We start from the raw sequence: 14,886 nt of genomic DNA, 5'->3' as shown, positions 1-14,886 counted from the left end.
TAGTACTTACATGGAGACCGAGGCAGGCCAGACACGGGGTGATCGACAGATGGACAGGGGACAAACCGTCAGGCGTGGTCTGGAGGCAGGCCAGGCGAGGTGAGGCGAGGCAAGGCAGGGGCAGCACAGTCAAGCAGATGGGGGGGGAAGTCAGTAGCAAAGGCAAGGCAAGGCTTAGCTTAACTAAACTAACTAATGAAGCAGGCAACAAGCAACGCCGCGCAGCCTAATAGGTAGAAAGTGCGGCGGGTGTTGTGGGCGGGTGCGGACGATTGGCAGGGGAAAAGAATAATAGAGTGTAAACGAGCCCCAGGGGAAAAATTTGGGGTACGTGCGTTTGCGTGGCTGGCGAATAATGCGACGAGCTGCGTGATTGTCGTATATTGAAAAGTGCAAAAGCATGAAGAAAGCAAGCGGGATAGCGAGCGAAAAAAAGCAGGGCGGGGGGGGGGGACGGCGACGGCGGTTTGGCGATTCAAAAACTCACTACTATTAGCAACTGGGTCCGTGCTCCCTTCTGCACGCGAATCTAACAGCACACTCAAATCCCTTCAATTATAGTATAGTATAGTAGTAAGTAAGAAACAACCAGCAGCTAAACAGAAATAACTAGTTAAAACTACGAAGAAGGCAAAGTAAGTGTCTTTCGTGTGATGATGACAGGCAAAAAAGCGTAAACCATGTGTCATCTGCTGCTGGCTCCAATTTAACTAATAAATCTTCTTATCCTCCCTTTGTGGTCTTAACGCTAACTATTTAATACAGTTTAACAGTGACATCTGACCCATTACATATATCTCGCTTGCTGTTCATGGCGCTCACGGGGATTATTTACAGTTTGACATACCGTAATCCCGTCAAATTGCCATCCACTGCAACAAACTAGCTATTTTACTTACTTATTATCCAACTCAACGGCTCACTTGCAATTTCAACCGAGATCGTTTTGTGCCGGTGCCCTTGCCCTTTCCCAGTGCCCACTGCCCAGTACGTCTTTCAATCTAATTTCGTGGCGTACAAAACTTCCGTATCTTAGCTAGCGTCACTTGCCCAATGCCTCACTAGCTAGAGCAAGTGATATGTGGCATGAATAGCAGACCTCGAACTCGCCGACCTCAGGTCATTTCCTGTCTGCCATTGTTGAGTGTCAGAATGACTTTGTTAGTGTCGTCATTCTTTTCCTGCATGACCGAAATATTGTTGCTATATAATAAATGGCTTCACCACTGGCCGCAACAATGACAGCTGACCGACTCATATATTATTTAATGTTGTATTATAGTACAATCTATCTAGGACTTCCGCGACTTTATCGACCCATCATCGCTCGGCGACGCAAAAAGCAGCATCGCAAACCCAAACAAACCTCCGATCCCCCTGTCGTGCTCGACGCACCGTAGCTCCGATTCATGTGCTTTGCATTGAAACAATCATCAGTGAACACACACCACAAACAGCGCCGCACCAATCAGCAACATCATCCAAAACAATTGTTTCTCTGCACCTTGCCATGTCAATCAGACATTGGTAACCGAAACTGGGTTTCGCCATTGCCGTTCTTCGCCCACCAGTTACTGTCATCCGCCATTTGAGATTAAATCCAAGCCCAAACCCCATGCCAGGGCAAAAACACATCAAAGCAGATATTCCAAGCGAGAAATGACAGTCGACTTCCTACAGCAAAGGAAAGTTCACCCAGCAGCAAAGTACCGGAATCCATACTAACCAAACACAATTGTGTTCGTGAAAGCAAGATAATCGGCTTTATCGCAATTTGCTCTGACCTGCGAGAAACCGCAAAGCGTGAGCGGAAGACGCTGTAGATCGCGGCGCCTGTGTCGCAATTGCCCGAAGGGTTCTCCTCTCATAGTCGAGTCAACGGCCTTCAACTCACCGTCCACCATCGCGCCGAGTTGAGAGCATCAACGTCGGTGCTGGCAACGGACGCTCCACTGGTGCGCCGGGTGTGTCCCGGTTAAACTGGACTCGGACATAGTGGTAGACAGACGCCACAGTGGAGAGAGAACCTGTTGACGGGCGCCCATGGCTTTGCGCCTCTTTCGGGAGCAGTGGTCTCGATGCTATGTGCAAGTTGTGCCGGTGCTGGGCGTCGTCCTGCAATCTAACACTGCTGAACTTTATCTAGGCATTTATTGTTCTTGCAGCAGGAACTTGTCGGACAACCTTTAGTGGAGCGATTGCATTGAGCTTCGTAGTGATAGAGCCTCAGGATGCAGCAGCCACTTTTCATTAGTTTACTTTGCAGCAATTGCACGCATCTACCTGAGAGCTTTATCGCCTAATGTAAATAACACTCTGCAAATCAGTAGTCCGCACAAAACAAAAATATACACCCGCAGCCAACACCTCACTAATTCCCGCTGAGCGGTATATTTTTCACCGCTAACAGTGCTCTTTTTTGCTTCTGATCGCCGGCGAACTGCTTTTATTATGTCCAGTCGCGTTGTAATAGCAGGGCGGATTGTCATCGCGGCAGACTGCTCATTGCACACGAGCCCCTCGAAAACTGTTCGCCGTTTGCGCGACCTCTACCATAAGAGTGCCACTTAAGCCTCCGGCGTACGTCGACGTATCCATCTCACCAGATTTGTGTCGACATTTGTTTCCAGACGAGCAAAACGGCCGGTCATTTAATTTCTACGCGGTAGTTTTTTTTACGACTAGTATGATTCGGCGCTAGACCCATATTGTTAAGTACCGTCTGCATTTTAACGATCTCCGGATCATCAAGAATTTCCGAGAAAAAAAAGCCTCCCGGAATGGCAGCCATCCTTGAGGTTACGTCGTCGCCCGTACACTCGGCTGGCAACAGCACGTCTCTGTCCGAAAACACGAGTACTACAACTTTACCTGAGGATGTCGTGCTCGCATCCCAGGAGATCCAAGCCAAATATGAGCGCCCAAATATCAACTTGGGTTTGCTTGCTGGCGGCACTGAGAATTGGGAGGATGTCAGTGCGACTGACGTTGACAGGTATGTCTGATGATATGGGACTGGCTATCATAGAGATGGTAGACAGAGGATTTGCGCTAAATTTTGTAGATACGGATTTATTATCAAACAGAGTCCTCCGCCGTTGGGGCTTCGCCAACAGTCAACGGACGGTTCGTCGTTGCTTCAGCTCCATATCCTCCTACGGCCAAGAAACATGAAAGTACGCGCTCCCGCCATCATCCACTATTCGCCTCAACTCAATCCGAGACACGAATCAATGCGGGAAGTAAAATGGCGGGAAATGGCTGTCCGGCGGATCAACGAGAAAACTGGTGTCGTCACTTATCATTTTGAAAAGACTTTAAAACTTGTCGAGAGGACTTTCAAGGGCATTCCCGATGCTTGGAGGGTATGGTTTTTGCCTGAAGTTTAGACGGAAATATGACACTAACAATCTAGGCCTCGGCATGGCGGTCATTTCTCACTAGCTCTGCAAGGAAAAAGAAAAATTATGTTTCAGACCGTGCCCTGGAAGCACTTTACCCAGTAAGTCCCCCACAGTTTAGCAATCACAAATGCCAACGATTATTAGAAATATGTTGCCGAGCCGTCACCCCACGACACCCAAATCGATCTCGACGTACCACGCACAATCAGTTCCCACGTCATGTTCTCAGCCCGCTACCGCGGTGGCCAACGTCTTCTCTTCCGTGTCCTCCACGCATTCTCACTACATATGTCAGATATGGGTTACGTTCAAGGTATGGCGCCGCTGGCCGCGAACTTACTTTGTTACTACGACGAAATAACGTGCTTCATAATGCTCATCCGCATCTTTACAACACGGCACCTTGAGGAACTCTACGCGCACGGATTCATTGGTCTCATGAACGCGTTCGAGGATCTTCGTCTTGCACTACGCAGGCGCAAAATAGGACAAACTTTGGAGGCTCTGAGGATCGAGCCGACATTGTACGCGACAAAGTGGTACCTGACGCTCTTTAACTACTCCGTTCCATTCTCGACGCAATTGCGGATCTGGGATGTGTTCTTCTTACTGGGCGACGATGACCTAGGTGTCATCCATGCCGCCGCGCTCACACTACTCGACAGTATGCGCAGTAAGTCTTTCCCTTCTTGTCAACTGCTCCTACTTATATCTGACACTCTGCCATATAGACACACTCGTCACCGCGGATTTCGAAACATCTATGCAGCAATTAACTCGTTTTGTCGACGTCAAGAACCCTGATTTATTCATGGAAGTCCTTGAGTACGAATATAACCATTTCCGGTCTCGAAAGATGCAGCGCGAATTGTCGCGGAAAGCGTCCCGAACGAATGCCGGATTGTTGCTGTCGTCGTCATCGTTGTCGTCGTCATCACGGAGGAATGGAAAGAAAGAGTGATAGTCTTTAACGTCTACAGTTTTGGTAAATTTTTTTTTTTTGTTTATTTTTGTAGGTTTGCATATGGAGTTTTTGTGATTTGGAACTTTTTTTTCCGTGGTGCATATGCAATAGATTTTGCTGCGCCAATCAATAGACAAGACGATATACTGTTGACGGTCCGAAACAAACATGTGCCAGATCATGTTTTGTACATCACATATGCCTAATTGTGTATAATAATACGATGTAATGCATTATTTCAATCTCAGACAAAAAAAAACACACCTCGTATAAATTACATATGAACCTATTATGATACTAGCGCCTACAAGAGCCTCCACTAATTTCTGCCCCGCCTCTCACACTGTGGGCAGCTTCAGCTTACTTGTAGAACTCAAACTTATCCACATCGCTTGTCGTTTTCACTTGCGAATTATATGCCTCCTCAAGATCCGAGTTCAAGATAACATATCTATTCTTGCGCACGGCGCGTAAACCGGCTTCCTGCATAATGGCCGCAATCACAGCACCAGACAACGGATCGTTTCGTATGATGAGCGAGTCGAGGTCTACTTCCGGCGCGAGCGACATCTTGGACGCGATTGTTGAGAAAATTAGGCGGCGCTCGCGGCGGTCGCGGAGGCTTGGAAATTCGATTTTGCGGTCCAGCCGGCCAGGCCGAAGGAGTGCTGGGTCGAGCGTGTCCGCGCGATTGGTAGCCATAATGACCTATTGCTGTCGTTAGAGTGATTCCAATATTAAAAGTAACCCGGACATACCTTGACATTCGAAGTTTGGTCAAAACCATCCATCTGGTTAAGCAGCTCCAACAAGATTCGCTGCACTTCTCGGTCCGCACCAGTCTGCGCATCGAATCGCTTTGTGGCAATTGCATCAATCTCATCAATGAAAATGATCGCAGGCGAATTCTCCCGCGCGAGTCTGAAGACGTCTCGCACCATTCGAGGACCTTCACCCAAGTACTTTTGCACAAACTCCGACCCGACGACCCTGATGAACGAAGCAGTCGTGCTGTTCGCTACGGCCTTCACAAGCATAGTCTTACCCGTGCCAGGCGGTCCATAGAGCAACACACCGCGTGGTGGATCAATCCCGATCTGCTTGTAAAGCTCGAAATGCGTAAGAGGCAGTTCGACCGCTTCTCGAATCTCTTGCTTCTGCATATCCAAACCACCGACATCTGCGTACGAGACATCCGGCTTCTCATTCGCGCCCAGCATCGCGATACTTGAATCCGCCTCTGGCGGAAGAATATCGACCAGTGAATTCGAATGCCGATGTAAGGCAACAGATGACGATGGCTTCAATAATTCCCGATCCAAAGTCGATAAAATCCGCACAACATAATTCGACCCCGTAGTGGAGCCAACGATTGCAGTATGCTGATCAATCGGCTCCAAAAACTGCCCGATCACAAGCGGCACAGACTGAATCCGCTTCACCTCCTCTTGTGCCCTAACAAGCTCACGCTTCAGATTTCGTTGCTCATCCTTGATGTATTCCTCCTGTAAATTCAAATATTCTAGTTCTCGTTCTAGCTTCTTGAGACGACTGTATGGATCCCCTGGTGCTGCTTCCGAAAATTTCTTCGCCTTCTTAAGTAACGTTTTTGTCGGTGTGGCGGCAGGTGATATCGCCTTCGCTGAGTTCGTCGGTACGATACCTAGTTCCTCCATTGCAGTGTATATTTGGAACTTACGTATAGATTCAGATCACAAATAAGAATCTACTGACAAATCAAGGTTTTGATGCTTCGATAAAGAGCTGTTGCATCAGTGTGGTGTACTGGACGTGGCCACAACGATATTCACTGGATCGAGAGTAATCATCGCGAACGCACAACTGAACAAGCCCCGCGGTACTTGTGCATCCCAAATCCAAACGCCCGTAAGGGCAGCAATTACATTCATTACTTATATTATAATGCATTTACTTGCAACCCAATACAATAAGTTATCCAATAAACGGAATCTTAAAAAAATACGTTATCATAATAAACGCCCCAAATACAGATTTACAAATCCATGCTCATAACCAATTGATACCACTAAAGTCTCAACAACCCCTCATAAATAACTCATGCATTTTATTTGTCTAAACTTGTAGACTCCTCTTTTTACGCAATATCAAATCTGCATCGTCATGACCTCTGGGATGCTTCTTCGGCTTCGATCCCACCAGCTCATTCTTCTGCACCGGAGTCGGTACAATCTCCACTACACCGTCAGTCCTCTCCACATCGCAAAACTCCTCTGGCCTAATCAATTGTACTTTAAACGCCAGTTTCTCATTCCGCTCTTTAAACATAGCAATTTCGTCGCCATTCTTCAACGTAGCTTGCATACCTGACCCTACTCTCTGGTTATTCACAAAACACCCGTTCGTCGAGAAGTCGTTCAGATAAATGGTATCGAGATCGCGCTTATGTTCAGCATCGCCACCTCCGTGGCTATTTCGCTTTCGTCGTAAATAGCAGTGGAACTTGGATGTCCGACTGTCGGTCAGCTGAATGTCACATTTCCTCGCCCGACCGAACCAGGCCTGTTCGCGAAAAATCATGATGTCTTTGTACGGAATACTGTCCTTCATGGTTTCTAGCATGAGCCAAGTTTTCGGTGGTAGCTCGCCTATGGAGGATGAACGCAAGTCGTTTTCGCCAGGGTAGTATCGTACGCCACTGGTAATTGGCAGCTGACCAATACCGTCGACTTTTAATTTGTTCTCGTTGTCGCCTTCGCCATCCGGTCCGATTAATGACGTTCGCGCATGTCCTGAACCCGAACGACCTCCAGATATCTCCAGCTTGGCAGTCCGTTTTTGTAGTTCGGAACTGTCAATGTCAGAGGGATGCCCGAGGGCAACTTTCTCCACTCCTTCCATTGCACCGTCATGTACGTCGTCTTCATCGTCCAGTTTGCTTTCCACAAACTCATCACTATCTTCATGTATGGGGCTTGATGCATCGGACTGTGGACCCTCACGTAGCCACCTCAAAAGCAGTGCTGCCTTGGCTGTAAGTCTTTTCTTTGGATTGACTTCTAGCAGCGCTCTGATAAACGCATTCGCATCTACAGACACTTTTGCATCATCAAGTGGCTGCTGAGAATACTCACCGGCTATAATCTGGTTACATAATTGCTCTTGCGTACTCCCATTGAACGGTAGATAGCCCGTTAATAGAACATACACCATACATCCTATACTCCACATGTCAACCTTATTTGAGTAGTATGTCGACGTCCGCTCAGCATGAGCTCGGGAGGAGTCTCTAGCTTGAATGACTTCCGGTGCCAGATAAGCCAACGTACCGCAAAAGGTTTTCAAAAATGTCCCTGATTCTGAAATCTTTGCCAGTCCAAAATCAGAGACCTTGATTTGTATTGATTTCCCGTCACAGTCATCTTCTGACACGAGGAGAATATTGTCTGGCTTGATATCTCGATGTGAAATTCCTGCTGAATGCACATACACGACGGCCTGCAATACTTGCTTCACAACAATCTTTGCCATATTGTCGTCCATTGGACCATACTTTGTGATATAGTCCATGAGATCACCGCCGGCGACGTACTCCATCACAAGATACACATTTGATCTGTCTTCGAACAACTCTTTCAATTTGACAATATGCGGATGATCCAGGCGCATCAAAATATCAACCTCTCGTTTAACAGCTAAACCAGCCATGATACGTCTCCGCGGAATCACTTTCACAGCAAACACTTCTCCAGTCGCACGATCAACCGCCTTTCGTACCGTCGCAAATGCACCCTTTCCAATTGTATCACGCATGTCGTATCTTCCGTATACACCAGTTTCTAGTGTATTTTCTTTCACTTGCTGTTGTCTGCCGCGTAGAAAAGCCGGTCCGAAATTGATCAAAAAGCGGATCTCGTCTTGTGGGACTCCCATACCTAAGCCAATCTCGTCACCCTGTGAGAGAATGCACGATCGCTTACGAGGTAACCGTGATTGGTTGAGAAATGTGCCGTTTGTAGAAACGTCCTCAATTAAAACAATTGGTGGTTCATTGGTATTTGGAGGAGGATCCCGCTACAAATATAGTCAGCAAGTATATGATGTTCAACATTAGGGATCGACTTACGGTCCATATTCTGAAATGGTTATTCGAGACTCTTTTAATTTCTCCCATATGCACATCGCAACGCGAATTCCGGCCAAATATCCATTCTTTCTTCGTGACTGACTTGCCATCGAACCCAATTGAAGTTTCGTCCATGCGTAACACTACGTTCTTGATATTCCCCGTCAAACACACGAGCGTGCATAGTATATTCTCGTCTTCCTGATTTGAAGAACCGTGCTGCCCCGACTGTTGCGGAACAGTGGACGGCTGTGTGGCAAAGTCTGGATCTTCCATGGTCAGACGTGGCAAGATCTAGAAGGCCGTGTGAGTGTGGCCTTTTGTTTAGTGGTTGATATGGAGCTGTGTGAAGGGGGTGCCGGGACGCAATGTGCAGCCTCAGGAGGCAAAGTTGGAGCTGTTCAAGCGTAGTTAACATTTATAACGCTCTTCACAGTTTGCGTTGTTGCATGCTAAACGAAAGTTCAATTCAATAATCGACAACCAATCTGCTCAATTTTCTCTAACCGCAGCAATGCATTCACGGTAAAAAGAAAATATCATATATAGCGGCATGGCGAGTTCGTCTGGTGATGCGGGGACCAGTGAGCTTATGCGCGACATCGCCATGTTACGACGGCAGCTGTCCTCGTCCTCCCCGAGCACGCCAGGTGCATTGGCGTCCTTCGCATCCTCGCCTCTACTGTCACCTTCTACGCGGCAACAGTACACTGATCCTCCGGTTATTCTCGATATTGGAGCACGCGGTATTAGAGCTGGAATAGCCGGCTTGGAACGGCCCGTCTGCGAGCTACCTATCGGTCCTGATCCTAGAGGAAGAATCAAGACACATGTGCTTTGGGACGTGGATATGAGAAATACAGAAATGGAGGATTTCCATGACATACTTCAAGCAATACTGAGGGATGTGTATTACAAGTGAGTCTCAGAATAAGTTGCTTATTGTTCTGGGTCCTTGTTAATCCGGTGGAGTAGATATCTTCTTTTAGATGGGAAGAGCCGGAAGGTGGTGATCCTGGAAAACCCAATGATGACGCTGCAGCTTAAGAAAGCCATTGCTTTTGTCTTGTTTAATTACTTCCAGGTATATTACCAGCAATTAAATTGCGAATTTCTAGGAAGGTTTGGCTGACATGATCGCAGTCAATTTCTGTTACTTATATGCTGTCCCCGGTGTGTTCAATGCTAGCAGCTGGAGCTCGAACGGCACTTGTGGTTGATATAGGATGGCATGAGACAACCGTTACTCCGGTATGTTGTGGCTAAGTATGTGACTTGTTTAAGGATTGTATTAGCTAACTGAAGCAGATTTACGATTACAAGCCTCTCCTATTCGCCGTGAAATCAACATTACGCGCGGGAGAGCAATTGCATGACTTAGTTAGCGGGGCCTTGAAAGGATTCACTGACGTTTTACCGTCATTCGATGAAGTGGAGGAATTCATTGCTCGAGCCATGTATTGCACTCGTATTGACGAGATAACATCATCAACTTCTCAACAAGCCTTTGCGATCACACTATCCGGAAACACATATTATGTTCCCAGCTCAGAAACACGATATAGCCCGCTAGTTCAGTGTTTCATACAGCGCGCAGCGGACAACGCCGACGATATCGATTGTTTCCCTATTCCTGACCTTATAGTATCTTGTCTATCTGGACTTGGTGTTGACACTCGAGCCAGTATGCTCTCTCGAATAGTTTTTGTTGGAGGGTGTAGCAATATTCCAGGACTAAAGTTAAGAATACTGGAGGAGGTGCGGAATTGTCTAGTATATGATGCCAATAGCGGTCACAGCATAGAGCTACAGAAGAATTTCCGACCATGGACTATAGGCGATAGATCTCGGATCAAAGGTATAACAAGTCTGGGAGCATGGAGCGGAGCGAGCTTATATATCTCGCGAGAAAGAGATTATCTACTCAATGGAGGAGGTGGAGGGGCAGGGCAAAGGGCGATCAGACGGATTCGGGTGGAAACTGCAAGCGGCATTAGTCATACAACTAGTAGCAGCTTTCGTATATTAGGGGAGGTGGAGAGGGACAAGTTTTTACAAGACGAAATTTACGCAGATAATATTTTCGACTGGACAGTACCAACGAAATATGCATAGTGTGTACTTATGTTTTTATGTATATTATGTCCTGATGAGTTTGTGTACCATATAATTAATATATGACGAAATGTTTCTGCGACGATCCATACACAGATATTTCGCCGTCGACACGGTATTATTAATCTCTATCCTCTGTCTCCTTTGTACCCCTCATTTTATTTCGAGACCGACTTGGAGTGCGTAGTCGGCTATGCTTGTATCTTCGTCGGAATTGCTTGACCTGATGTTCATCTATTTTAACTGGTCCATCTGAGTTTCGGATCTCGCCTTTAATAATCGACTTTGTGTCGTCGGTGTGAGAATAAATTTGAAGTTGTCACTAATAGAGATCGAACGTGTCCTTAAGTTAACAACTCCTAACTAGATCTTAGCACATTTCCTACAAGCATAGACACCATGCTAGTTACCTTGCGGCGTAGTTCTGGATTGCTACATCCTCCCCAATCCTTCAAATTATTTTCAAGTACCTCTCAATATCGTCAATATCGATATTTTGGCGGTGCCTGCAATCGACACCCATTCGGCCCACTGACGTTAGGATTGTGAATGATACAATGCACGGGCCGGCATTACAGTTTTATTGTTCTGGAACAAAAGATCCATATTTGGATTGTCATCGATGTCCTCAATCTTAAATGTACGCGTATTTGCATGAAACACAAAATCAACACCATTTTCCAGTTGCAAGCACTTTGAAACAAGATCATACCATTCCAGACAAGACGGTGGCACTGGCAAGCAAGTGGCCCTTAGACTTTTTGCGATGGCCATGCCGATTCGTTGTTTTCTGACGAACTCTGAAGCCTCGTGAATTTCCTCTCGCACCATTCTCTCGTTGTCTGTTTCTGGCTCATCGGGATTGAAATGTTTCTTGCATAGATGCCAGTGGGAGCTAGAGGATGACACCTTCTGCACGTCTTGCAGAAACGTCGAGAGTTTTGACGACCGAGTTTGGTCGACACGAAACGTGGTATGACCGACACTTGTTTCCAAACCAGTACATCGGCAGATTTTCGAGGGTCGGGACTTGGTCGTCCCTTGCCTTGCTTGGGCTAGGACTCTGACTCCAACGATGCCACATTAACCATCGACTTTGACCAGGCTTCGGGTCCAAATTATTGTTATCCTCCGGGTATTCGTCCCTCTGTGCCTCATCAAAACACATGTCGCGTATGCCGTTTTAGAGGCATGTTGGACTCATTTCCGGCACTGTTAACGACGACGGGTAAGTCGTCTGTCCTAACGATTCACTAGCAGTCCGCTGCATAACTGGGATACTCGTAACTGCAATGTTAGACAATATCCTATCTGGCTAGTATCGTAAACATGATAATGTTGAATCTCGTCGATGTCTCAAGTTGGGGACATTACGAAAAATAGGCTTTAATCTAAGGAACCGTGATGGGGCTTTGCGAGCAAAAATGGCGCCCGGACCAGCGCGAACACCCCTGAAACACGCCCGACGCATCGGTAGATCCGAAGACCTCACCATTAAAGTTTCAACAGCACGGAATACAGTGTACTGCCTATATTTGAATTTGACGGATATTGTGGAGCGGCATTCCTGTCCTTAACCACTACGTTGATTGTCCGCTGCCATACAAAGAATGAAGCTCCGTAATTACCGTTCGAGGCACGACAATCTCTAAGTAGATATCGATTAAGGTTTATCCAACTCGCAATCACCACCCAACGACGGCCGTTAATCGAAGATCTAGCGTTCGCGTAACTTAGCAATTCTCCATTGAGACCAAAGACAAAGTTCTTTATTTATAACAACGCTCATAGATCCTCATAATACAAGATATGATTAACACGATAAACACTCAATTTTCCGCAACGTGAGTCAGCTACAAGACGACTCTAGCAGTTTGATTGCTCTCTCGCTTTCGCGCTCTAGAAACTCTACCAATTTATCGCACTTCGTCAGTAGTGTTCGCTCACCAACCTCAGCCAATCGTCTAATACACTCCTCAACTGTCATGCCCAGGTCCATATCTGAAATGAGGTCTGCTTCACCTACAACCGACGGATTAGCATCAGAGTGTTCATCTACATATCGTGACAAACTCTTGCGCAACCACTGCAGCTTATTACATGGAACATCTCTAGAAATTAAAGCGACATTGCCATTGTGCGGACTATCCGTAAGTATTCGCGGAGAACTATTTAGATTGTCTGCTCTAGATGCAAATTTTTCTCTTGGACTCGAAGCCACCGCACCTCTCCCAATGGGGCAGGCACCGATCGGAGGCAGCTGTCCGTCAATGAGATTAGACGTACTGGATTCCTTATTAGGACTGGTCTGCGCAATGCTAATGACATTTGTATCTTCGTTCCTGGATCGCGTACCACGGACCGGAGTATCTTTTCCGGATGTTCTACCTTCCCCAATCGGGCTCCCGTCTTGCATAAAAATATTCAACGGTTCTCTCACACTCTGTGCTGGACTGTTTCGGGCGACCGTAGTTGAAATATGGTTTACCATGCGAGCCGTTTTTTGTGAACTCGCTAGAACTACAGGGCTGGCCGCCATGTGTGTCTTCGGTGTTGCTTTACTCGAAGCCGGTCTTGCAAGTGATCGCGGGGCTTGATCAGGATCCATTTCAGTCCCAGGCGTGGAGGGAGGTAGCGCAAACTCACTAACATCGCTTGGCTTCACATTCGCGGTCGCTGGTTCTAGCGCTTCTTCATAGCTTTCAGAATAGTTTGCAATCAGATCCTCCAAATGGCCTGAGCTGTTGTTTGATCCGGATGACGCTGCAGAACCGTTCTTGACCACAATCTGCGGCAATGGTGGTACGGGAGGTACAATTTCGACTCTAGGACTGGCACTCTGTAGTGGCTGCTTTGTCTTCGCTGTCTTCGTCTTCATTGGCCTTGGGCCTCTTGTTCTCTTCACAGCGATCTCTGGTTCTTGTTCGCCCTCTGCTATGGAGTCTGTATGCACACTACTTAAAGTGATTTCTCGGGAAGTTGCCAATCGTGCCGAAAGCCGGCGTTGTTGTGAAGTCTGACTGGCGTTCGACTCGTCAACGTCTCGGGAGGTATCTTCTGCAGTAGACGATCGACTAGCTTTGCTGTTTCGCTTATTCGCTCTCCGCTTAGGTTTAGGCTCTTCAACATCGACTTCTTCGTCCACAGCCATTCCAGAACTCAGCCGTTTCCGGGGATTTGTCTTTTTAGAAACTGCTGATGTTGACTGTCGCGCCTTGGAGTTCCTTTTGCCTTTGGATGAACCTCTATGTATTCGCGTAAAGAAGTAACAATCAGGACCGCGTCGCCTGTGCTCCTCACTAATCGCATAGTTAGCGGACAGTTCTACCAGGTAAATAGATATCAAATTGCTTCATACGTAGGATCATCTTTGGGCTCCCAGCCATCCAACACTACACCACAATACATGCACGCAGCGAAATCATCGCCCGATCTCCCAGGGTTGTAGAAGAATCCGGCTCTACTCATCTAGCCGTAAGTCAATTAACCCCTGCTTTATCAGAATTTCATGCTCGAGCTCAACTCACGTTACTGCTAGTAGGAATCCATCCTCGCTTTCCGTCATGAGGCCACCAAGTACCAAAAGTCTCGAATCTAGCTCTCAACATGTCGCTACTCTCCGGATCATGATACTCATCATCTTTCCAGTCTGATCCTTGTATAATTGCCCATGCACACAGTGGTGAGTGATCGAGATGCTCTATTTTAGGGTCGTCACCTTTGTTCCATCCGTCGAGGCTCTTGTCGCAGAGGAAACATGTAACATTATCTGGTGACTGAGGCGACGGATTGTATATGAATCCTGCTTTGGCCATCTAGAACCGCAGATTAGTCTATCAGATTAAAAACATAAGATAATGGTAAAATACCTGTGTCACGCTTGGTCGAGTATGCGGCCATGCTTTGACTCCTCCCCGTTTCGCTCCATTTCCAACACGATGCGCTCTGAATGAAGCTATTCGATCGTCAAAGGCGGCCAATTCCTTCGACACCACCATGTCTTGTAAGAACTATAATAAAACGAACGACCGTAAGTAGAAAAATTTGACTCTATAGAGGTAAACCGTCAGAACAACATGCCACGACATGGAGGATGGGAGATTTAATAGAGTTCGTTAATCTCTGGTGTTATGGTGTGGCTGTAAAGGTTGCTGCGGCAACATCAGCCGCACTTGGAGAGTAAACAGAGATGCCGTCGCAGCGCGTGAGATTCTTTTCAGACAAAATTTTGGCGCCGCAGCTCTATCGAAAATGCACCCACAAAATTTACGCGTAAATCACAGTGTAGATACTCGCCA

At 47.0% G+C, this 14,886-nt stretch overlaps 5 protein-coding genes across 5 annotated transcripts; 2 read left to right on the top strand and 3 right to left on the bottom strand.

Annotated features, from left to right (window-relative positions):
* Positions 1-2,587: 2,587 nt before the first annotated feature.
* Positions 2,588-4,612, top strand: V1513DRAFT_61937 (rab-GTPase-TBC domain-containing protein). The gene is made up of 5 exons (XM_066900567.1): positions 2,588-2,995; positions 3,065-3,365; positions 3,416-3,502; positions 3,549-4,077; positions 4,136-4,612. Exons 1-5 carry the CDS (start codon positions 2,781-2,783, stop codon positions 4,363-4,365), a joined length of 1,362 nt encoding a protein of 453 aa, XP_066753623.1. The 5' UTR covers positions 2,588-2,780; the 3' UTR covers positions 4,366-4,612.
* On the bottom strand, positions 4,460-6,155 carry V1513DRAFT_444600 (P-loop containing nucleoside triphosphate hydrolase protein). Its single transcript, XM_066897986.1, has 2 exons — positions 5,127-6,155; positions 4,460-5,076 (listed from the first exon to the last, which is right to left on the bottom strand). Exons 1-2 carry the CDS (start codon positions 6,042-6,044, stop codon positions 4,729-4,731), a joined length of 1,266 nt encoding a protein of 421 aa, XP_066753622.1. The 5' UTR covers positions 6,045-6,155; the 3' UTR covers positions 4,460-4,728.
* A 113-nt stretch (positions 6,156-6,268) lies between these two features.
* V1513DRAFT_479189 (kinase-like domain-containing protein) lies at positions 6,269-9,087 on the bottom strand. Its single transcript, XM_066900296.1, has 2 exons — positions 8,474-9,087; positions 6,269-8,421 (listed from the first exon to the last, which is right to left on the bottom strand). Exons 1-2 carry the CDS (start codon positions 8,747-8,749, stop codon positions 6,463-6,465), a joined length of 2,235 nt encoding a protein of 744 aa, XP_066753621.1. The 5' UTR covers positions 8,750-9,087; the 3' UTR covers positions 6,269-6,462.
* V1513DRAFT_61783 (actin-domain-containing protein) lies at positions 8,654-10,705 on the top strand. The gene is made up of 4 exons (XM_066900566.1): positions 8,654-9,391; positions 9,449-9,557; positions 9,617-9,724; positions 9,782-10,705. The coding sequence occupies exons 1-4, from the start codon at positions 9,027-9,029 to the stop codon at positions 10,586-10,588; spliced, it is 1,389 nt and encodes a 462-aa protein (XP_066753620.1). The 5' UTR covers positions 8,654-9,026; the 3' UTR covers positions 10,589-10,705.
* Positions 10,706-12,335: 1,630 nt separating this feature from the next.
* Positions 12,336-14,671, bottom strand: V1513DRAFT_464344 (uncharacterized protein). Its single transcript, XM_066899996.1, has 4 exons — positions 14,458-14,671; positions 14,116-14,403; positions 13,947-14,056; positions 12,336-13,887 (listed from the first exon to the last, which is right to left on the bottom strand). Exons 1-4 carry the CDS (start codon positions 14,584-14,586, stop codon positions 12,438-12,440), a joined length of 1,977 nt encoding a protein of 658 aa, XP_066753619.1. The 5' UTR covers positions 14,587-14,671; the 3' UTR covers positions 12,336-12,437.
* Between the last annotated feature and the right edge of the window lie 215 nt (positions 14,672-14,886).

This window comes from Lipomyces chichibuensis, assembly GCF_038497645.1.
Source record: "Lipomyces chichibuensis strain CBS 12929 unplaced genomic scaffold V1513scaffold_15, whole genome shotgun sequence".
Lineage (NCBI taxonomy): Eukaryota > Fungi > Ascomycota > Lipomycetes > Lipomycetales > Lipomycetaceae > Lipomyces > Lipomyces chichibuensis.
The sequence above is the reverse complement of the archived record's forward strand: the minus strand, read 5'-3'. Positions and strand labels throughout refer to the sequence as shown.

Coding starts and splice junctions, on each gene's coding strand:
- V1513DRAFT_61937 (XM_066900567.1), top strand. CDS start 2,781: ATGGCAGCCATCCTTGAGGTTACGTCGTCGCCCGTACACTCGGCTGGC. Junction 2,996..3,064: donor AGTGCGACTGACGTTGACAG/GTATGTCTGATG, acceptor TAAATTTTGTAG/ATACGGATTTATTATCAAAC. Junction 3,366..3,415: donor GCATTCCCGATGCTTGGAGG/GTATGGTTTTTG, acceptor CTAACAATCTAG/GCCTCGGCATGGCGGTCATT.
- V1513DRAFT_444600 (XM_066897986.1), bottom strand. CDS start 6,044: ATGGAGGAACTAGGTATCGTACCGACGAACTCAGCGAAGGCGATATCA. Junction 5,077..5,126: donor ACCAAACTTCGAATGTCAAG/GTATGTCCGGGT, acceptor CGACAGCAATAG/GTCATTATGGCTACCAATCG.
- V1513DRAFT_479189 (XM_066900296.1), bottom strand. CDS start 8,749: ATGGAAGATCCAGACTTTGCCACACAGCCGTCCACTGTTCCGCAACAG. Junction 8,422..8,473: donor ACCATTTCAGAATATGGACC/GTAAGTCGATCC, acceptor CTATATTTGTAG/CGGGATCCTCCTCCAAATAC.
- V1513DRAFT_61783 (XM_066900566.1), top strand. CDS start 9,027: ATGGCGAGTTCGTCTGGTGATGCGGGGACCAGTGAGCTTATGCGCGAC. Junction 9,392..9,448: donor CTGAGGGATGTGTATTACAA/GTGAGTCTCAGA, acceptor CCGGTGGAGTAG/ATATCTTCTTTTAGATGGGA. Junction 9,725..9,781: donor ATGAGACAACCGTTACTCCG/GTATGTTGTGGC, acceptor TAACTGAAGCAG/ATTTACGATTACAAGCCTCT.
- V1513DRAFT_464344 (XM_066899996.1), bottom strand. CDS start 14,586: ATGGTGGTGTCGAAGGAATTGGCCGCCTTTGACGATCGAATAGCTTCA. Junction 14,057..14,115: donor GGATTCCTACTAGCAGTAAC/GTGAGTTGAGCT, acceptor ACTTACGGCTAG/ATGAGTAGAGCCGGATTCTT. Junction 13,888..13,946: donor GAGCCCAAAGATGATCCTAC/GTATGAAGCAAT, acceptor CTATGCGATTAG/TGAGGAGCACAGGCGACGCG.